Source organism: Heteronotia binoei, chromosome 1 (genome assembly GCF_032191835.1).
Source record: "Heteronotia binoei isolate CCM8104 ecotype False Entrance Well chromosome 1, APGP_CSIRO_Hbin_v1, whole genome shotgun sequence".
NCBI classification, from domain to species: domain Eukaryota; kingdom Metazoa; phylum Chordata; class Lepidosauria; order Squamata; family Gekkonidae; genus Heteronotia; species Heteronotia binoei.
In genome coordinates this window covers 97541659-97565332 of record NC_083223.1, presented here as the reverse complement: position 1 = coordinate 97565332, position 23674 = coordinate 97541659, and the positions used below count along the sequence as shown (strand labels likewise).

General features: G+C 42.4%; 1 protein-coding gene across 2 annotated transcripts in view; it reads right to left on the bottom strand.

Moving 5' to 3' along the window:
* Nucleotides 1–23674, bottom strand: part of CRYBG1 (crystallin beta-gamma domain containing 1) — a 164309-nt gene that overhangs the window by 86008 nt on the left and 54627 nt on the right. For both annotated transcript variants that reach the window (XM_060237652.1, XM_060237659.1), the window contains one exon: nt 2498–2636. In XM_060237652.1, coding sequence (XP_060093635.1) covers nt 2498–2636 — 139 coding nt within the window. Of the gene's footprint in view, nt 1–2497; nt 2637–23674 lie in introns of those variants that run through there.

Here is a 23674-nt window from a genome sequence, read left to right as displayed (position 1 = left end):
GCTTTTGCTGTCCTTGCACTGCTCCTGATAAAATGCCAGCCGCAATTAAAGCTGTATCATCATCAAATTCAAGTGTATGAGAAGAACTGATTAACATTTCTCCAAATAGGAACAGAGTCTCAGCAGGAAGGGCACAGACTTAGCTTATTTATATTGCTGCAGTGGACATAATAGCCTCAGAAGTCTGCTGCCTCACAGCATAATTTACCACAAAATTATAAGAAACCCTGATGGAGATGCGCACCAGGGAAGGGCAGTTCCTATTCTCATTATCTTTGGACAAAAGAGACCAGCAACTAATAGGTGCATTACAAGATTCGGCTGAGAGGTACAAGAAGCTTACTACACTCTAGAAGGAAAACATACAGCATAGTAAGAACAGTCTTAGCTAAGATGAGTAAAAGTCAAAGCTCATACTGACTAGTCCACCTTATAAAACTACCACCCAGCCATAAGTACAGCAGTACTAAAGATGACTCCATGCTCATCACTTCAGCACAGTATTAGACAGAACGTAGGTATCACGCTCAAGTACAGAAGAACAGTAAATTCACTTCTTACATATAAGCACAGTGTAATGTTGAATATAAAAAGGGGCATGTACTATTCAGTCTCATGATTGCATGCCTACTTGTGTTATTACCAAAGTGCTTTAGATACCTCTACCACCTGTGTTCCAATCAACTCAGCATTTAATAGATCTGAAGAATTTTGTCAGCAAAGAACCATGCAAACACTTCACAGCTAAATGACAAGTCACAAACATTTAGAGACTCACTCCTAGGAGAGCCAGTGTGCTGTAGTGGTTAAGAGTAGCAGACTCTAATCTAGGAGAACTGCATTTGATTCCCCACATGCAGCTGCTGAGTGACCTTGAGTCATTCACAGATCTTAGAGCTGTTCTCTCAAGAACAGTTCTCTCAGAGTTCTTTCAGCCACATCTACTTCACACAGTGTCTGTTGTGGGGTGAAGAAGGGAAGATGATGGTAAATTGCTTGGAGACTCCTTAAGGTAGAGAAAAGCAGGGATATAAAAACCTACTCTTCTTCTGGTAGCTGATAACTGCCTAATTAATCTAAACAATTGCTTCAAGGCAGTTTTAAAACTCGCTCATTGCTGCATATATATAATATATATATTTATCATATATTTGTTGATTGCTAATATAATGCTTTCTAATGTGTGCCTTTTTAAACAGACATTGATCTCCTCCTACTTCTGTTGGGACCAGTCACTGGAATGGGGGGGGGGGGGGTCAGAAACAGACCCTCAGATGACCTAAAGAGAAGTATGGTGGGGGTGTTCAGGGGGATAGGCCAGCCAAGGTACAGTGTGTTCAAAACAACAGTGGTAGTTCAATGGTGGCTCAAAAAAGTTATCATCTGATGCTACTGCCCCCTCCTCCTGTTACCACATCTCACCTACCCCAGTCTCTACCATCTATTACCATCCCCACCCAGAAGCCAAGGAAGCTAATGTTCTTTCCCTCCTATTTCCCCAGTGGGACTTCCCCTGGGCAGATAACCCAAGAGACTAACTAAGAGACTTGTGCTTAAAGATGCTCAGGGAATGAGGAGGGAAGAAGTGTTCTGTTCTGGCTTCTTGGCAGTGATGTGACTAGTGACTGCATTAACTACCCCCTCCCCACCAAAATCTGTCATGTGAGGCCACTGCCTGACCTGATTTAGAGCTAGCCATGGATGTAATGCGTTTGGAAGAACTCTCAACATCTATAGAAGAAGCATCATGCTCTATATACTGGCTAGCAAGCTGTTTTCCAAAACAGAATTCCAAAATATGTTGCCAGAGCTGGCTCATCTTTACATTTTAGTCTTTCAGCAAAACCAAATGGCAAGTTTCTAACCTGTGATTTACCGCTGTTTATGGGAAAGCCAGATGCTTTTAAAATAGGTTACAACACGAAAGTGCATTGCTCAATGTTGTCAGGAAGCACAGTTCTCATACTAGAACAAAAACAATTAGCATCCTTCTCTACTAACTTGCTGGCATGATAAAGTATTTATATCAATATGAGTAACAATATGACTGGAGAAACTGAACAGAAGGAAAAGTGTTAACAAAATTCCATTAAGACAAGCAGACAAAATCAAGTTATTGTAGTTCCCTTGATCTTAGCCTGAGGCTTGAGTTGATATAATTTGTCTCATCTCAACCTAATCAGTAAACGCATAAATTCTGAGAGAAAACTGCAAATAAGGCATTTGGGGTTTTTTTTTTAAATCATGACCCACCTTTAAAGCAGAGTATATATCTGTGTACTGTAAAGCATACATTTTCTATTTCTGTATCTTATGCATATTTTATGGATCCACATACTTTGAAGTGAAAACACACACAGAGACCCCTGATACATGGCTTCTTTGTTTCTGTTCAAAATTCCCACAAGTTACCTGACACTTCTAACACACCACAGAGGACAGAGCTCCATCTTTAATATGATGTCATTAGCTTTCAGTATGTTTAGTGTTCACTTACCTTTCTGAATGATGATGGTAATGTAGCTGTAGATATTGAATCCATTGATATAGCATAAGGAAACTGTGACTCCAGTGACGGAGCTGGAGATGGTGGATTTGCCTGAAAACCAAACTGCGTATCAGGCATATCAAAATATCTGAAAAATACAACAAAATAACTGTGTCAATTGTAGATAGTGCCAGGAATGTTACATTGAAACTTTATACCATTAGGATAAAACTTTTGAAAATACAGAAAACAAAGCAAAACATAACCCATGAAATCCATAGTAGCTCCCTGCATGAGCCTATGAACCAGTGACATTCATCATCTCAGGCTTGTCCAGGGCTTTTTGTTGGTTGCCCTGATGCTCCAGAATGGACTACCCATGCAGGTGAGGATTATTTCTTCTCTTCTGGCTTTTAAGAGAGCTGTTAAAACCATTCCGTTGTAAAGGACTTTGGTTTTTACTTTGACGTCTTTGGCAATTTGCTGATATTTTAACATCGTATATGGTGTTACCTATTTACCACATGTATTACTGTTGAAGGCTTTAAAAATAAACTATCAAACACCTAAAAAAATGTTTGTAGGAAAGTATGAGTTAAAATATTTTGAATAAATACACAGATGTAATTAGAAAGTATTTACAGGGCAGCTTGCATACTCCAATAGTTAGATTAAAAAATTGCATTAACCTGTGGGAAATTTCTATGAACACTATATTGGTGAAAATAAAAAGACAATGCAAACGAAGGCACAGGAGATTAACAATGCAAAAAGGGATTGTAACCGAATTAGCAGCAGCGTTCTTTAGTCATCTGAATTTTAAGTTTCATTTACATCCTCATTTACAGTTCTTGTCATTTTGAGAGGTAATTTCGAGTTTCTGCTGAATGTGCCCTATGGCTGTGAAGTTATTAATACTTTTGTTTGGGACACAGCACAAACAATGCCTCAGAGTGCCATTTAACAAGGGGGTAGTTGTTCCAGGTGCAGGTCATACTTTTGCAAGGCTATCTGTACCTCTGCTTATTATGAGATACAGGTTTCAAAACCACAGAATAAAAACTTTTAACATATGCCTCTTGGGTGCAATTTAAGACTGAGTGTATTGAAAACCAGCATTCTAAACTTGCTAATTTCCCCCTAACCAGCTGAAGCCCCAAACTGTGCCCTTTCAGACATATATTCACCCAGGCTGTCCATACGAACAACTCTGTCCACTTGATTTCCTTCCAAGTCTTCAGTATGTGCTAGTTCTTGGTATACCTTATGTTTATTTGAAAACTTTCGAAATTGTAGCGCAACCCTTTCCTACTTTGGCTTCTTTTCCTTAGGTTAAAATCTATTATCTTTTCTATTTTTAAAATCAGTTTCATATTCCAATTTTCAACACAGAAAGTATGGCAAAACTGTCTATCAGTTTTGTAGCTGTGTGCCACCTCTTGTTTAGGATACAAGCTGATCTAAAGGACACAGAGATGTGTTTTTGTTGTTGTTTTGACACAGAGTGGGGCTCTTCTCAGGTTTGCGGATGGGGCCACATTCACTATTAGATATAGTGGCACTAGGAATGGGCACAAACCATGAAGATGGAGGCTTATTTTGGTTTGTGGGCCAACACAAATCACAACTGTCAACAACCCTTCACAGACCTTTCTGTTTACTGAATCAATGCAGTAGAATAGTCTCCCTGTGGACTAGAAATGCCAAACTCATAGCAATTCTCCAGCTGACTCTCCTCTAACTACCCACCAAGTTTGGTGCTTGGATTTAGTGGAGCTAAGTTACAGCCCCCCAAAGCAGTTGTCCCCAGGAAAATGTTCTCTGGGGAAGTCACAGCCAGTTCCCTTGCCCCTCCCCTCCTGCCTCTAACTAATGTGTAGCGTGCCTGCTGCCTACAGAAAACAACAGCTACATGTGAGCTGGGGGCATATATCATTCTGCTCTCATAAAGCAGAATGAGAGCTCTTATTGGTGAGAGTTAAGACCATCTGGATTTGATGCCATGTAAGCATCTTGTAGCACAGTCCTAAAAGCACTTTTTTGGGAGTAAGTTCTATTGAATAACATGGGACTTATTTCTGAGTAGACCTGCTTAGAATTATTCCCTAAACTACCATAAAGCAACCTGACAGACTCTCTCCTTAGCATCCAGTTCAGAAATCTTTCTCTGCTCAGCTGATGTTAACCAATCAGATTGCTTGGAACAGCCTGTCATTCAGGGCTCTCTGGCTTCTGTGATGAATTAACCCTTCACAGTCCTTCAGCTGTTTTTACAGCATGAGCTTCATAAAAGTGCAGTCTGGCACACCAGCACTGCCTTTCGAGCTCTGGAGGGCCACTAATGGCGTTTCCAGGACTGCAAAACTCCACACATATCCATGCTTTGATGATCATAATTGACTGGCACCAGCATGTTTGTCATGGGTGCAGCTGACACACCCCACCACAATATGTCCAAACCTCCAAGAACCATGTGGAGGGTTGTGGGAGGTGAGATCTCATGGACCTCAGTTTGCGAACCACAACCTAGGCAATTTTAGTTGTGCAAACAGAAATCCTGTACCTAAGTTGTGGCGTGTGTGGGTGAAATCAGGAATCCAACTCCCAACTCTTGATGGGGCAGTTCTACTGTCAACATCAATAGTGAGGAGCTTGGGAATGACTCTGGATGCCTCACTTTTTATGGAGGCCCAAGTCACAAACACTGCCAGATTGGCCTTTACCATTTTTAGCTGATCAGGCAGTCAGTTCCCTTTCTCTCCTCCCACAACTTGACAACAGTGATCCATGCAATGGTCACCTCCAGACTGAAGTACTGTAATTTGTTCTACACATGACTACCCTTGAATCTGTCCTGGAAACTTCAGTTGATGCAAAGTGCAGTTGCATGCTTCCAGTCTGGGATGTCTTTGTGGGCACCAATAAAGCCTGTGCTGCGGCAGCTACACAGGCTGCGAATTCAGTACTAAATTAGGTTCAAAGTTATGGTATTAATCTTTAAGGCCCTGTGTGGTCAGGGACCAACATATCTGTGGGACCATCTCTCCCAATATGGCCCCCCGAAGAACCTTATGCTCAGCAGAACAACATTTATTCTGGTAATCCCCAGCCCAAGAGACATCTACCTAACCTCAACCAGAGCTAGAAATTTTCAGCTCTGGTTCCAAGCTGGTGGAATTTGCTCCCAGTTGAGATCAGGGCTCTGTGGGACATATTGCAATTCCACAGGACCTGTAAAGTGGAGCTGTTCCACCAGGCCTTTGGTTGAGGTGGTGGGTGCCTCACTATATTTGGGCTTCCATGTTCTAACCAGCCATTACCATCTCACCATCATGTAGGTTTAATTTTTAGATTTTAATTTAAATTATATTTGTTTTTATGTGTTTGTGGTGCATTGTACACTGTCCTTAGGGTTGTGGGCAGGTTCATGTCCATCCCTAAGTGGTACCATTAAGTACATTAATCAAATTGAATAGGACAGTTTTCATCTGTAAGCAGATGCTAGCCTGATTACATGAATGCAACAATGCTCTTGGTCAAGAGCACATGCATGCCAATGTACATATAGAATTCTTGCATGAATGAACTTCCTCATTCATTTACTTCAGTGTATAAATGGAGACTGTGCTTGTGGCATTGTTCCCTCTATTGCAGAGAAGTTCCCCTTAATAACAAAGAATTTCATACATACACTTTGTTCCAGCAAAGAATCACTGAACTGGGATAATATTTTATTGTCGTTCACTCATGCATTGACTGTGGTTCAAAGCTCTATTTTCTTTTATAAGAGAAGATGCTCCAGGCTAAAGATGATTTACAAAGATGAAAACCTCAGAAGATGATATTAGCAGATCTGTGGTCTCCCAAATGTGAATTACTCTGTGGAAAGCTGAAGTAGGAGCTAACCTGTAGAGTCCTTAAGGGTTCATTTTTTCATATCTTCAGCTTTTGTATGAGGCCGCTTAGTAAAATTATCTGTAGCTTTGGGATTGGCTATCATCAGAACGTGTATGACACACTGTTCTGTAGGCTCTGTTGTTACTATTGTAGGCTAAGTGCCCTGAAGCTATAGTCAAGTTGTAGTCATTTGGGGAAGAGCCCCGTGGCGCAGAGTGGTAAAGCTGCAGTACTGCAGTCAGAGCCCTCTGCTCATGACCTGAGTTCGATCCCAATGAAAGCTGATTCAGGTAGCCGGTTCCAGGTTGACTCAGCCTTCCATCCTTCCGAGGTTGGTAAAATGAGTACCCAATTTGCTGGGGGGAAAGTGTAGATGACTGGGGAAGGCAATAGCAAAACACCTCATAAAAAGTCTGCCGTGAAAATGTGTGAAAGCAACATCACTCCAGAGTCAGAAACGACTGGTGCTTGCACAGGGAACTACCTTTACCTTTTAGTCATTTGGGGAGGGGGCAAACTGAAGCTGAATCCAGACATGATGGAGGTAATGCTGGTCAAGAAGGATGATGTTTTGTATGGGCCTGATCTGCCTATTTTAGATGAAGTAAGATTGTCATTAGTAAATCACAGAGAAGGTTTTGGGGAAACTGGAAGAGCAGGTTGGCACAGTTCCTATAAGTACCTTCTTTAAATTATATTTACCTTGTAAGTATTCTATTTGGGCTCACTTAACCTAGTCATGTTGGTCCATGATACAGCAACTTCTAGGTTGGACTGCTGTAACACATTCTCCATGGAGTTGCCCTTAAACATATGGTGTAAACTTCAATTAGTGTGGAATGTGGCTGCTCATTTTTTAACTGGGGCAAGCCACTTTTAAGACCTATTTTGAAATACCCTCATTGGCTGCATATTTGCTTTAGGGTTCAATTTAAATTTCTGATGCTTACCTTCAAAGACCTTCATGACCTGAAATCTTACATACCTTACATACAACCAATTGCTGCCCAAGTATGGAGCTCCCTCAGGAATCTATCACTGTGGCCAGATGGGCAGTTTGGCCTGATATAGTTGCTGTTTCCTTATGGATTAAATGGGCTCATTCACATAGCGACATCTAGTGCCTGTTCCCTAGCTATATTCACCCCATTGTATGATGAGTGGGACGTGGAGTAAACAGTCACCAGAGAAAATCCAGAGTTTATGGATATCCTCACATATACCCCACATTTCCAGATGGCTGAACTCCCAGTGTGTGTTCAAACTGGTTCAGAAGTGTGAACCTTTAATTCCAGTTTTGCTGTTCTGTTTTTAAATTGGTAGTGCATATGCACATGGGTACCCATGGGAACCCAAAAAATATGTTCAAAAATGTAAAAAAAGAGAAGACGACGACTAGATGGCACAGTCTGTGGTTGATTAATCCGAATGGTCAATCACAGAAGAAGCAGCATGCAGTGAGGCCAGATCAGGGTGGGAGTCTGATCAAAAATCTCCATCACAAAATGTGACAGAGTAATTAGCAGCATGCGAAAACTGCACCAACCTTCCAGTCTGACCAAAGCCTCTGTGTTCCCCCACTGCTCATCTCATGCATTCTTGTTTGTTTGGATATTTTAGCATAGCTTGCAAGAAGGAGCAAAGGTGGCACTAAGTTAGTTAACTTTCTGGAGGAGTTATAAGGTGTTTCTGTATCAGAAGAATTTCAGTTAAGGGTTAGTTATGGGAATGAAAATCTAATCTGATCAGAAGTCTCACATGGCCTTGCAATTTAAATACCTTTTGAAATTTGCTATGCAGATCTTGATGTTTGTAAACCATGTAGCATATTTGTTGCTAACAGTCTTGAACTTTCAGTGACAAACAAGATGTAAACATCTGAATAAAGAACATTTTGAAATGCCACTTAACATCCATATAAATCAGTTGAAGAGATTGTCTAGTGCTGCATCATCAATAATACCCAGTTCTGTTTTTCTTGTCTTAAGATTCAGACAAGCCACAGAGAATTCTTGAATAAGATAAATTCAGTCCAGATAAGGCGGAAATATTGATGGGAGATCTGGATGCTGACGTATGACTATCACGAGGACCAATTCACACAATACTGGTTTAGAGCAGGGCTGTTCCTGTGAGGATAAGGGGCTCAGAAGTCCTCCTTCTTGTACCATTTGCCTGACCTGAAACAGTCCTGATGAGCCACTATTTTTCCACTGGCAAAACCAACATATATTAGTATCTACAAGTAAAGTTTCCCCAACATTGGAAATAGTAGCTTGCTGGGGCTGTTTCAGGCTAAGAAACAGCAGCAGAGGGAGGCTGAAACTCCTTCTCGTCCCATACCATGATTCTAATCCAAATCAGGCCTAAACACACATAGAAAATAAGTTCCCTGCATGGAACTTCAAGCACACATTTGACCAAAAGTTCTTGCATCTGCCACATATCTATGACATGGACTTTGTATCACAGTAACTCAGCCTTCAACCTGAGAATCCTTTATCCCAGCAGTGCTTTCCGTGTACAAGTGGTTGTATGTGGGGAAAAAAAATGCATTTGGACAGTCAGTTGTGCCCTTTTTGAATGACAAGGACTCAGTCACTCTCATGCATACCTTTTCAGATGAGATTAGTATAGTATGTTCCAGGCCTGTACCTATGAGGGGGCCTGTGGGGGCACAGCCCCCCAGCTTCTGGGTGGGGGCTCCCTGACTTGGAGCCCCTAACCAGCCCCCGGGATCTCTGCTGCCCTTTTCGCTCTCCTGCTGCCTTTCTTGTGCCCTGCCACCCTTCTCACTCTCCCACTGCCTTTCCCACACTCCTGCCACTCTTCTCGCTCTCTCGCTGCTTTTCTCATGCTCCTGCCACCCTTCTTGCTCTCCTGCTGCCTTTCTCATGCTCCTGCCACCCTTCTTGCTCTCCTGCTGCCTTTCTTGTGTCCCTGCCACCCTTCTCACTCTCCCGACTGGCAGGGAAGGGAGGGCTGTAGCCACAAGAGCAGCGGGGAGGGGAGGGAAGGCCATGCGGGGCACCAGTCGGTGTCAGAGTGCCTATGGGTTGGGGCCACTGAGTGCCCCCTGCAAAAAATATTAAAGGCTCCTTGACCTTCTAAAGCCTGGCTATAGGGCTAGTGTGTTCTACTTGGGAATGCCCTAAAGAATATCCAGAGATTCCAGCTAGGCCAAAATGGAGCAAATTAAGAGTCAAGATTGGTAATCTGAAATACAATTTCACCCTAGTGACTGATTGTCCTTGTTACCAACTTATATGGGTCCACAACCTAAGGTGCTGGTTTTAAATTTAAAAGGTCTAAATGCCTGGGTTAATTTTAAGAATGCTTAAAACGAATAATTTCTCTTCATACATTTGTTTTAAGCCCTGCTCTGGATTTCATAATGTTCTGCCAGTGCTGCTTTACCCAATGGGCAAATACAACAATAGCTCCAGGCCTGCCACCATTAGGGGTACACTGTCATGCCTGCAATAATGTCCCTCCTCCACTCTAAGCAACAGCAGTGTTGTTGCCTCCTATTACATGCCACAACTTGCAGGACCAGGTTTATAATGAAGTGAAAGGCTGTGAGTGAGGCTGCAATGAATACTTTTAATCTCATTCCCCATCACATTGGGAACTGCCAGATGATCCAATAAACTAGGACTTCTCTGTGGCTTCATCTCAAAAAAAAGTTTGTGCCTCTTGGCTAAAATGTCTGTGCGAAAGTGACTGCCCTTTTTCCTACACCATGAGGAGTAGTTTGTTTTTCACCATGAGTAGTAGTTTGTTTTGTGGAATATGAGACTAGTTAGGGCTTTTTTTATAGAAAAAGCTCAGCAGGAACTCATTTGCATATTAGGCGACACCCCCTGATGCCAAACCAGCCCAGAACTGCATTCCTGTGCATTCCTGCTCAAAAAAAGCCCTGAGACTAGGTTAGGGTTGCCAAGTCCAATTAAAGAAAAATCTGGAGACTTTGGGGGCAGAGCCAGGAGACTTTGGGGGTGGAGCCAGGAGACATTGGGGGTGGAGCCAGGAACAAGTGTGTGATAAGCATGATTGAACTCCACGGGAGTTCTGGCCATCACATTTAAAGAGACAGCACACCTTTTTAAATGCCTTTCTTCCATAGGAAATAATTAAGGATAGGGGCACTATCTTTTGGGGCTCGTAGAATTGGACCCTATGATCCAATCGTTTTGAAACTTGGGGGGTATTTTGGGGAGAGGCACTAGATGCTATACTAAAAATTTGGTGCCTCTACCTCAAAAAATAGCCCCCCTAGAGCCCCCAATACCCACAGATCAATTCCCTATTATTCCCTATGGGAATCGTTCTCCATAGGGAATAATAGAGTGCCCAGTAGACATTTCCCCCCCGCCCCGTGCTTTCTAAAGGGGGGGCCTCCAAACCAGGGAATCCCCTGCCCCCTCCCTCTCTCTCACACACAAATACTTACTAGATCTTCTTCCTGCAGAACTCTACTTGCTGTGAAAACGAAAGCAAAAGAAAGGGAGGGGCCGTTCACCATGGAAACTATTACTGACTCTTTCCAATGAAGCCCTTCCTTTTTCCTGTGCAGCCTTAAAGGCACACATTTTACAAACAGATCAGGAGCTCTACAACTACATGATGCCTACACACATGTTCCCCCCCACTTCCGGATTTTTGGAGAGCGGGAGAGGAGGCTGCAAATTCAGGGGTCCCCCGCCAGGGCGGGGAGGTTGGGAAGCCTAGACTAGGTAATTAAATAGTACATGCTACTTCTCTAAATTTGCATTCATCTTATTTATTCTGCTTCTGCTAGATATAAACAGTCATGTAGGGCATGCCACCCTAAATCCTGATTAGCTCCCACACACAAATAGGACAGCAGTAATATGAGATTAGGCAGGAGAGGGAAGAACACTATTTATTGGGATTGTGGGAAACAAAAAGAGTCCTAGTAATAGTGAGTGGCAGGAAGTGGTGAAGTTTTTAGAAGTAAGTAATGGGCCTACCAAGGCCTAAATGCAACTCTATATACTTTCCAAAGCTATGCATGCTAATCTGCATGTAAGTCCTACTGAGTACAGTAAGTTTTGCGCCCAAGTAACTGCACACTGAACTGTACCCTTAGAAAAGCCAGGTTAGAGGCTACAAGGAACAAGACTTTTTTTAGTGGAGTCACTCTGATTATGTAAGTCTCTTCTCAGAGAGACCTTCTTGCTTGCCTTGTTTCTCAAAGTTAGGAAGTTATTTTTTTAAAAAAATAATGAAAGCACAGGGCCCAGAGTCCCTGCCATTTCATATCCACTATTTTAATAAATGGAGGGACCCATGAAGATTCCAGGGTGGAATCTCACCTCCTGGATGAATCTCTCCCACTTGCATTCATTCCCATGCTGCTGCCCACATCTCGAGAGCTTTTGGGGCATGACAGTGGGCAGAAATATCATCCAGCAATGTATGATATCACATCTACCTGAAACCCCAGATACATCAGCAGACATTAGGCAATAATACTCTGGCTGTCTCATAGTACTTGCCAAGGAGACAGCCACAGTATTGATTGACATGCTGAAAGTCCCATCCAGGATTTCAAGAAGATGTGATATATTGCACATCAACAGACATCATTTCTGCCTCAGGACCTTCTCCCACCACTCAAAGGAGCAAGGGCAAGAAGGAGGACATAACCGGCAGTAGGCCTCCCGCTACCAGCAGACAACTAACATCTGTTCTCACATCTCACATGCCTGTTCTCACATCTCACAGCGTTTCCCTGATTCTTCCCTCTCAAATCACTTACTTTTTTCAGTTTCTCCCTCTTATCTATCATTTCCCCTGTAGCTTGTCCTTCCTTATCTCTTAATGTTTCTCTTGTCTCCATGGTTTCTGCTACGTATTGTACATAGTTCTTGAAACAAAGCATGCTTCTGCCCTCCAGGTTCCTAATGCCTACATTCCGATTGGCCATTCCCTGTGAACTGGCCAATCGGGGTTCCGGGCATGTAACTGTAATATGCAAACTATAGGATCCTGGAGAGACCATAGGGTGATTTCCTGCTGACCAAATGGGTGTTTTGGGTGGAGTTTTGTGTATATATTCCCTGTATGTTTGCCTGTTTTCCCCAGTCCAATTCAAATAAAATAAGAGTTGCATCTTGCCCACGGCTAGGGTTGCCAAGTCCAATTCAAGAAATATCTGGGGACTTTGGGGGTGGAGCCAGGAGACTTTGAGGGCGGAGCCAGGAACAAGGGTGTGACAAACATAATTGAACTCCAAGGGAGTTCTGGCCATCACATTTAAAGGGACAGCATACCTTTTAAAATGTCATTTCCAAGCTACGGGGTGGTGCGCAGCCCCTTGCTCCACGGGCGGCAGCACCGCTTTTTCTCCTTGGCACAGCTGCTCTGACTGCAAGGGATGGAGCCGGTGATGTCACAAGGATTGCGCAGCCTGCCCGGGGCTGCTGCTCTTCACCTGCCACCCCAGCTGGGCCGGGGAACTTTAGGGGGTTTGGGTAGCAGCCACAGGCAGGGAAGGCAGCGGCGGCTAGCCTCTCTCTCCCCGCCCCCGCAGACTGACTGCATGCCCAGAAGGGCCAGGGAGGTGCCAGGTAGGTGCCTGGCTGCAGGGGCTGGCGAGGCCCAGGCGGCTTCCAAGCAAGAGGGCAGCTTGGCTCCTGGAGAGGCCTGTAGGAAGGCAGCCTTCCTTTGCCCCGCCGCCCTGGCCAGACGCCCACCTGGCTGGGCCTGCCACTGGCCCCGGGGGGGGGGGCGGGGAGAACACGGCCGGGCAAGCAGCTGCAGGCAAAGACCCGCCCACTGCTCTCTATCTGTGCAGCGCCTGCAAAAGCAAAGGGCCACCGCAGAAGAGGCTTACACGCGCGCTTCCCTCCCTCCGGGGACAGCCAGCACTCCACCACCAGGGCACGGAAGAGCCCCCAGCCAGCCAGGCTGAGGCGGGAAGGGAAGCTGCGCGGCCGCCACCGGAGAGAAAAGGGCTCCGAGAAGGAGCGCCCAGCTCCAGCTCACCCCACCGGCGCGAGACCTCGGTCGGCAGCCAACCCAGCCAGAGGCCCGCTTGTGCTCGGCTCGTCTTGTCTCGGGCAGGTGGGAAGGGCCGCCATTCCCCCGCACTTTCCAGATTTTTGGCAAGCGGGGAAAGGAGGCTCCAAATCGGGGGTCCCTACCCACAGCTGAACTCACTATTTTACAGTTTCCCTCTTCCCTCCAGCCCCATCCTCTGCATTTTCCTCCATTATCTTTCCTCCTACCCCTTCTTTCATTCTAGCTCTACTTCGTCTCTCAGTTTTCCCTTTTGCTTTTCCTGTATATCTACCTAGTTTCCTTCTCACTCCAGGTTTCTAAATGATGCTGCAGTTGTGGCCTACCAAGGCAAACACAGGTTGCTGTCTGTGATTGTCTAGGTAATCCAAAATGGCTGCTTTGGTCTCATGAAGTAATCTTGTAAAATATCATAGCTTTAAAATCGTTTAAATTTTATTATGTATCTTTTTTTTTTTTTAAGTTTTAGGTTTTTCTGTAAACCTTAGATTTTATCCAGATCTTTAGGCATCTCTCCCCTTTCTGCACCAGGCCCAGGGCTTTTTTTGATCAGGAATGCACAGGAACACAGTTCCGGCTGACTTGGTGTCAGGGGCTGTAGCATAATATACAAATGAGTTCTTGCTGAGCTTTTTCCACAAAAAAGCCCTGTGTGACCCAATGGTGATGTCAGGGGGTGTAGCCTAATATGCAAATGAGTTCCTGCTGGGCTTTTTCTACAAAAAAAAGCCCTGACCAAGCCACATCATGTGGATGTTTAGCTTAATCATTTTATGCTTTTGCTTGTTGATTATTATAAGCTACTTTGAGGACAATTCTAATTAAAATCTTGAGAAAAGTCAGTTTTTTGGCCATCAGCGTATATCGGCAAGGCTTAATCAGCTGGAAACCTATGGGAAAAATCAAATTGTACAAAAATCTATTTAATTGTTTTTTTAAGAAACCTATGCATTTCATAGCAACCCAAATATAATTGAGAGTCAGTAATGTATTTAAATGACAACTATAGTTTGATGAAGATCCTAGGTAAAGGCTTCTTTGGGTGACATCTGGCACGTGTCAGGTAGTAGTTTTATTGGCATAAAGGCATGTGACTATCCTGGCAGTTTTTGGAAGGTTGTTTTTCCTTTGAACTACACAGTCATTAATGAGGGAGGCTAAATCAAATAATATGTATTAAAATGATATAGAGTTATTTGAAGTTTAACAACGCAGTAGTTTAGCTAATTGAGCTGGAACTACAGAACATTTAGAATTTACAGAACTAGAAACTATAGCCTAACTTGCTGGGCTAAGTATGAATATTAACATGCACACGCACATACTGCAATTCTCTCTAGGCTATTTTTCAACATGAACATGGTAGAAAAAGTGTTAATTGTGCAACCACTTTTGGGGCTGAGTAGATGAATTTTTTTTCTCCCTGCCCCATAATATTAAAACCTAGGGGTACCCAAGGACGTTGACAGCAATTTCAGTAGACTCAGGATGGACAAAAGGAAATATTTTTTTACTCAGCAAATTTATAAATTATGGAATTCACTCTCTATGGACATAGTGATGGCCATGAACATAAATGGCCAAAAGGGGATTAGATAGATTAATGGATGATACTAAACCATGTTTACTAAAAGGAACTTCCATGGCCAGAGGCAAGAAATCTTTGAATAACAGTGCCAAGAAGCAACATCAGGGAAAAACCTTTGCCTCCATGCCATGTTTGTTGATCCTCCAGGGCAATAGTAATGAGGCTAGATGGGTTGGTCCTTGAAAATCACTTGGGAATTCCAGTTGGTACAAAACACCAAAGCTTAATTTGCATCAGGACCTATGCATATCGCACCTATTCTGCCATTGCTCCCTGGTTACCAATGAGTTTCTGCATTGAATTCAAGGTACTGATTATCACCTACAAAGGACAGGACTGTCACTCCCAATATGCTCTAGTGCAAAACTCCACTTTTTTGGAATAAAGCCTTCTGAATGTGCCATCCTGAAAACAGGTAAATTCAACAGCTGCCCATACCCAGGTGTGTGGGTTCTACCTGGTATGATCTGCTTGATGGGGTCAGGAAGCCTCCTATATTTTTATCATTCCACAGAATCTACAAAATGGAATAGTTCAAGAAGACATTCTTATAAAGTGAGTAAGGTTGTAGTTGGTATATGTGGGATTTAAGGCAGTCTTCACTGTATATTTATTATGTTGTGGGATTGTTGTTTTTTTTGCATTGCTATATTAATCTGTTTATGTCTAATAGAATAAAGTTTGAGTCCAGCGGCACTTTTAAGACCAAAAAAGTTTAGTTCTGGGTATAAGCTTTCATGTGCATGCAAACTTCATCAACAATATATCTGATGAAGTGTGGATGTCCACAAAAGGTTATACCCAGAATTAAACTTTTTTGGTGTTGCACTGGACTCAAACTTCGTTCTGTTGCAGACAATCATGACTACCCACCTGAATCTGTTGTGTCCAATGTTTTACTTTACTGCATTGTTCTCTAATCTCATAATTCCCATGTTATTGTCTGAATCATATGGTGCTTTTTTGAGATGTTCTCTAATATTGGTAGTTGCATGTAATTGTTCTTGATGCATTATTTTAATTGTAATCAGCTCTGAGTGTCAACAAGACAGATGGACTATAAATGAAGTAAATAAACAAACTGGCCGGCCACTGTGTGACAAAAGGATGCTGGACCAGACGGACCACTGGCCTGAGTCACCAGGACTCTTCTTATGTTCTTATGAGGGGAAATGCTTCACCATATAGCCTAATGCAATTGGCTACATTTGTAATGTCATCATGTCAGCTAAGTGATCTGAGTTCAAGTTGCCAGCAAGAACAATATACAGGTTGGGGGAAATGGCCCTGAAACAGCCAACTGGGGATGCAAACCAGCAATTACAAAAAACAACAAAAGGGGGACTTAAGAAAAAAAATTCCTGTCTTGTAAAAATTCAATGACACCTTCTCAGAACAACAAGGTAAGTAGGATTATGATTTAAATTTTATGTGAAATTCTGCCACCTGGTGGATTGGCTCTATTGCAATAAGCACTGTAATAAGCATTTGAGTCTGTTAAGAGAAAACTTTAAAATGTGGAAACTGCATTCATAATTTTCTGGATACGGTATGGAAGTTACTGAACCATACAGAAGCTGATTTCCTCAGCCTCCATGTTTTTTTAAAAGTATTTTAGAATAAAATTAAGCTTTTCCTTTTCAGAGTCCCTCAGATCAATAGATCTTGAGCGATGATTAAAAAAGTACTGTCAGTTTCTGAAGAAAAATATGACACGAATTTAGCAACCAATAAGGTTATATTCAGATCACTATTCAGTATCAGATAGGGAATAACATTCCTTTGAGAATTACTGAATGATAAATATGATGAAAGAGATAAAATCCACCGATTCCTTAAAAAAAAACAGTATAAAAGGAACATTCCAGAATTTTATAAGATAAAGTATCAATTTTACCCAGGACACAAGATGAAAAATGATCTGAATATAGAACATTACAAATCCTCCCATGCAGTACTTCAGAAGGGTTAGCGTTAAGACAAGCTAAAACAGATGCCCTGGCATAGTGAGGAACTGTTAAATCTCTTGAACAGAATGGCAATGATTGAGGTGGTAAAATGCCCAAGAAATGGGACAAACAAACTCTACCAACACAAATTACCATACTATCAATCAAGCTTGGTGAGATAATAATTGACACAATATGGAGAATTTCTTCTAATATAAGGCCCAGCTGCGTAATCTAGTGTCAGCGGTCTTCATCCATAGTAATAAGCATCTTATTTGAGAGAAAACAGCAATCCATCCACTTCTATGGCAAAGACAGCATTTATCCTAAGTTTATAAGCACTTAGTCTAGACATACTCTAGCTTCTAAATTTAGCTGTTCCTGAGTGGGGGCTTGGGCATGGTTAAGGTCCAGTTTAACCTTGTCTATAGCATTTCTCTTCATCTCTTGAAGAATTTAAAGAACTAGCATTTCTGTCTTCCATTATTTCCCCTAAGAATTTCAAGCATTACCAATTTTGACAAAGTCTATTCTGGTCTAATTATTATAATATTACATATAGAAGTGGACAGCAGGTGACAACTTGTCAGTAACCTAGCTAAGTAGGTGAGGGTAGATATGTTGTGTGCATAGTTGAGGAGACACAATGGATGATGTGTGAGAGAAGAACTCTGCTGAAAAGGATAAAGAGCCCCATGTCAGAGCCTGGAACAAATGAGGATAAGTCTGGTTGGCTGCAAGAAGGTCCAGATGCCATACAGAAAGTCAAGGGGGAACAGTCTGAAGACCTGAGAGTGAGACAATCTGCCATCCTTCTTGAGACAAGTTCAATTAATAAAGGAATGATATTTCAGTCTTCATTACTCACAACAGGAATGAAGAACTAGTGCATCACCTGCATCTGAGCAAGAATACCACAGACAGAAGATCAAACTGCATATAAATTCTCACTTCATTCTGACATTACCAGATATCTCTCTCCCTCCTGAAATGATGGTATTGCTTTACTCTGCTGTGGTTAGACCTCATCTAGAGTATCATGTTCAGTTTTGGGCACCACAGCTTAAGAAGAATATAGACAAGCGACAGCAACAAAGATGGTGAGGGGTCTGGAGACCAAGTCCTATAAGGAAAGGCTGGAGGAGCTGGGTATGTTTAACCTGGAGAGGAGACAACAGAGAGGTGATATGATCCCCATCTTCAAGTACTTGAAGGGCTGTTATATAGAGGATGGTGCTGAGTTGTTTTCTATGGCCCCAGAAGACTGGACCAGAACCAACAGGTTGAAATTAAATGAGAAGAGTTTTTGACTAAACATTAGGAAGAACTTCCTGACAGAGCAGTTCCTCAGTGGAACAGGCATCCTCAGGAGGTGGTGGGCTTTCTCTTCTTTGGAGGGTTTTCAACAGAGGGTAGGTGACCATCTGACAGCAATGCTGATTCTGTGAACTTAGGAGAAAGTATTTGTGAATTTTCTGCATTGTGCAAGAAGTTGGACTAGATGACCCTGGAGGTCCCTTCCAATGCTATGATTCTATGCTTCTTACCTTTTCTTTCTGCTCCCCTTCCTACCTGAATCTTGGATTTTTAATTTAAGCCTATGAAGAGGGCATTTCTTTATTGATATGAACTGCTTTGTCTGAAAAGCAGGATTAAGAATATAACAAGCAAACACAGTGCTCTTCTTGCTGCTATGTCATATCTTAAGAGTGTCATACTTATAAGCTAAGACCAGGGATCCAACTGGAGCTGATGAATATCAGCTTTAAAAGATGCTAGGAGATACATGAATTAAACCTGCATGGCACCCCAGTGCTGCATGGATATGGGCGAGTCTAAATCTTTTACCCATGCATTATTTTGTGAATCAGCTGATTTTCGTCCTTGATACATGCTGATCTTAGTCCTTTAAAGGAGAAAACTAGAGAAATCATATTTTTTCTTTATCTAGAGCAGTACTGTGAGCATGTGCTGGTTTCAATTAGCAAAATCATGCTTAAGTTAAATAGTTAAACTCCTCCTCCCCCATGGGCACCAATCCAAATTATGCACCACGTGACTTTGGGAAAATCTGGTTACAGATCTCCCATCATCTCTTCTTTTTAGATGTTAGTAGAGAAGTGCTTATAGTTTAGTAGAGAAGTGCTTACAGGTTGACTCAGTATTCTGACATTATACGAACAGAATGCAATGTTCTTATTGAAAAACTAAAATTACAGGTGGATTAAGATATAATATGCATCTATTTTTTCACAATTAATACCCCAAAGAGCAAATAGTTTCTCTTGAGCTAACAGACCCTGGTCCATGTTCCTGTGCATTCATTTCAGAGGAATTCAGTCAGATGTGCTCATATACAGAACTTTCAGTTTTCTGTACTCAGTGCCCCAAGTCTAGCAAGAATAATGCATAAGCAAACACATATTTTTATTCAGAGGAACATAAAACAACACTATGGCTGTGGGTACATTGGGAGAAGCGGAGAAACCTGCAACCAATACCCAGACTGTATATGTGTCATGCTACCAGGGCTTGGTGTCAGGTGGTGTGACCTAATATGCAAATGAATTCCTACTGGGCTTTTTCTACAGAAAGCCCTGTGTGAAACAATGGCAATGTCAGAGGATATGGCCTAATATGTAAATGAGTCCCTGCTGGGCTTTTTCTACAACCCCCCTATTGATCTTACACATTGCTCTATTACATGTCTATCTGTTTCTTTACTGTTACAATTCACCTTTCTCACATGGACTTAAAAGTGGGTTACATATAGTGAATCAGTACAAACAACAAAATGGGATATTCAGTAAAGAATGCATAAGGATTGTAGAAGTCAGGAACCTCCGGAAAGAACTGAAGCATGGCATAAATGACACAAAAAGTGATGAAAAAATTACAGTACAGTAATTTTTTTCTTACTTACAGTAAACTATATGCAGAAGTCCCTAATTGCAGTCCCTAATCTTTTATCCATGTAAATTTGTGATAGGGTTGCCAATCCCCAGATGGGACAAACAGACAAACCACTAAAAAGACAGGAACCCAAAGGGGCCTCTTTTCAAAAGACCCAAAGAGGCATCTTTTTAGCAGTTTGTTTGTTACATTTGCATGCTAAAACCCCACTTTGTGCTAATCCCCAGGTGGGGGTAGGGGATCCCCCAGTTTGGAGGCCCTCCCCTTGCTTCAGGGTTGCCAGAAAGTGTGTGTGGGGGAATGTCTGCGGGGCACTCCATTATACCCTATGGAATCTGATCCCCATAGGATATAATAGAGAACTGATCTCTGGGTATCTGGGGATCTAGGGAGGCTGTTTTAACACCAAATTTGCAGCATAGCATCCAGTGCCTCTTCTCAAAACACCCCCCAGGTTTCAAAAAGATTGGACCAGGGAGTCTAATTCTATGAGCCCTCAAAGAAGGTGGTCCTATCCTTCATTATTTTCAAATGGAGGGAAGGCATTTAAAAGGTGTGCAGTCCCTTTAAATGTGATGGCTAGACTTACTTTGGAGTTCAACCATGCTTTTCATACCCTTGCTCCTGGCTCCACCCCCAAAGTCCCCAGATATTTGTTGAGTCTAGCTTGGCAATCCTAGTTTGTGAACCATTCTATACAGGTCAAACCTATTACCTCCCCTCTCAAATAATTTGAGTTTTGCATAGTTTGAAAAAAGCCAGGAGAGTAGGAGCTCTTTTGACCCCCTCAGCTTTTGGCTGCAATACAAACCTCTCCTGTATTACTAATCTTTACATCTTTGTTTCTGAAGCTTCCACCGATGTTACATGATTAACTGCACAACTATTTGAGAGAAAAAAAGACCTGCAAAGGAGAAAAGTGCCCACGTCATATTTACAAGTGGTGGACCAAGACATGCATTCCTTCCATAGTGTTAATTAGAGCAAAGTTTGGCCACTGGGTGGCACATCATCTATTTGCAAAGCAAGGATGGATTAAGTTTTTGACTCATAAACAATGTAACTACCACAAAAGATCAAGGACATTTCCAGAGAGTCAGTTTGGTGTATGCCTTTATGTATGCAGGGAGTTAGTGATTCTATTTGGGGCTCTCACCTTTTCCTAATACTGAAGCCACAGTATTTTTCCTAAGCATTGTGCTGGTTGGGCAAAAGTAACCTTTCCTTTACTGAAACTTCAAATACGATTGTTGAGTGTTGTGTGAAATGTGATGGTATAAGAGTATAAGTAGAATTTATTTATTTATAACATTTTATGCCACCTTTCCATCCAATAGGGTCTACAAATCGGCAAACATAAAAAACATTAAACTTTCAAACAAAAATACAGTTTAAATTCTATTAAAAACACATAAACAACACTAGAAGAAGGGCCAGTTACTGATTAGGCCAAAGCAAAAAAGTCCAGCTGCTAGCAAAGGACATTGATAGAGGGAGAAAGATTAATCTTTTGGTGCTACAACAGAGTCCCTATGACCCACTGCAGTAACACACTTGCTGCAGCATCCTGCACCAACTGTAGTTTCCTGAAAGTCTTCAAAGGCAGCGCCATGTAGAACACATTGCCATAATCTAATCTAGTTGTTACCAGTGCAAGTACCACAGTGGTCATATCTTTTTCAGGCCAGAAAGGGCTACAGCTGGTTCATCAGCTGAAGCTGCTCAAAGACACTCCTGACTGCTGACTGCCACCTGTTTCTCCAGCAGAAAGCCCAGGTTCAGAAATACCCCATCCTACCCCCAAGCTATAAATCTGCTCCTTTAAGTAGAACAGAGGATAATCCATTTCCCAGGTCAGACTTTCCTCCCACCAGCAGCACTTCCATTATGTCAGGATTAAGTTGCCCAGGTGCTCTGATTGCGTCCCCTGACATCCCAACTTTGTCCTGCAGTGACACTTCCAGGGTAAAGACAACAACAGCAGCTGAAGCAGCAATGACACAGCTCCTCCTCAGCTGAGCACACAGAGCCACTGAGGAGACAGGAGTGGAGCCGGACATTGAAACACCTACTCCACCCCCCAGGGCTCCCAAGATGCTGTGTGCCACACCGCTCTTTCTCCTAACGTGGGGGCAAAGGCAGCTCCCCAATCTCACGGCCGCTTGGCTGGTGATCGGGTGGGAGCCATGTTATGTCAGGATTAAGTTTCAGATTGTTAGCCCTCATCCATTCCAAAACTGCCTCCAGGCACCTATTCATGGTTTATAAAGTCACAAATTTGTTGTCTGCAACATTACTAGGGGTGAGTGGTACCCTCCCCATTCTGTATCATTATTGTGAACTCTAAAGCCCTGTCGTTGGTGGGGGTGTGTGAAGGAGAGAAATTAGTGGAGCACAGACACTTAGAGAGAAAGTAGAACTAAGCACACTAACAGCAGTGTAGACACAGATTGTAATGATACGTAACAGGTTCCGGTGTAAACAGAGAAAAGTACAAAAATAATCACTGGATCACTTTCACACTCTCAGTGTGTACATATACTTTGTTAGTGCATTACAAATAAACACGCGTAAATACAATTATACATAACTTGCAGCCACTCAGAACTGAAACTGAAGGTGCTCTTCTCTCTCCAAAGAGTCTACTCCAAAGTAAATTAAATGTAAAAGTAAAATCAAACACGGATCAATGCATGTTATTTTGAATCTCTATTTCTGGTACATGTTTGAAAAATATGTACTGTGGTTCCAAGAAACAACATTTTTGAGAGAAAAGGCTGAGGAAGGATCAAGGATATGAAACAGTGAGGAATCCTGAGAATACGGTCCCTTACTCTCTCGTTTGGAATTTGTTTTTCATTACTGGATACAGGAGGGCTTCACCCAAAGTTGCAGTCATACGGAATAATATTGTAGAGGCATTCACAATTGAAACATCAAACATTTAATTTACTTTGGAGTAGACTCTTTGGGGGAGAGAAGAGAACCCTTAGTTTCAGTTCTGAGTGGCTGCAAGTTATGTATGATTGTATTTACGCATGTTTATTTGTAAGGTTGGCACAGAGCTGCCAGGGATTGCCAGGTCTGTGTTGGAAAATACCTGGAGACTTGGTGGGAGAGAATCAGAGAGAGGGTGGGGTTTGGGGAGCAGAGGGGCATCAGCATGGTACAATGCCATAGAGTCCACCCTTCAAAGCAGCCATTTTCTCTAGGGGAGCAGATCTCTGCCAGCTGGAGATCAGCAGTAAAAGTGGGAGATCTCCAGGCCTCACCTGGAGGCTGGCAACCGGCTGCAATTCATATGACCAGTATACACATAGGTTCTGTTCAGGTGATCTGGATTTGTGAAATTTCTTCTGATAGGGAGAAGAGCCTTTCCATATTCTCTTTAAATGCATTATGGCGGTGTGACTATGTTGTATATATGACTACATATGTCATCATGTATACAGGGTAAGCATGCTCAATCCTTGGCAGGGTCAGCACACTTGACTCTGCTCCTCTACACACTTTACCATATACATACACATGCCATGTGTAAGTTTTTAAAACATCCACACAGGCATAATGCTCTTGTATTGTACCAATCCAATCCAGAAGTACTCATATAGCTCTTTACCAAGAATGAAAAGACAAACACCACTATAAAACTAACATGATCTCACATCATCTTCTCTTTTAATTTTGGCGAGGTAGCCATGCTAGTCCATCACAACAAAAAGAAAAGGAAATCCTGTGGCATTCAAAAACTAATAAAACTAGCAAAATATTTTGTGAGCTACAGACTGTTTC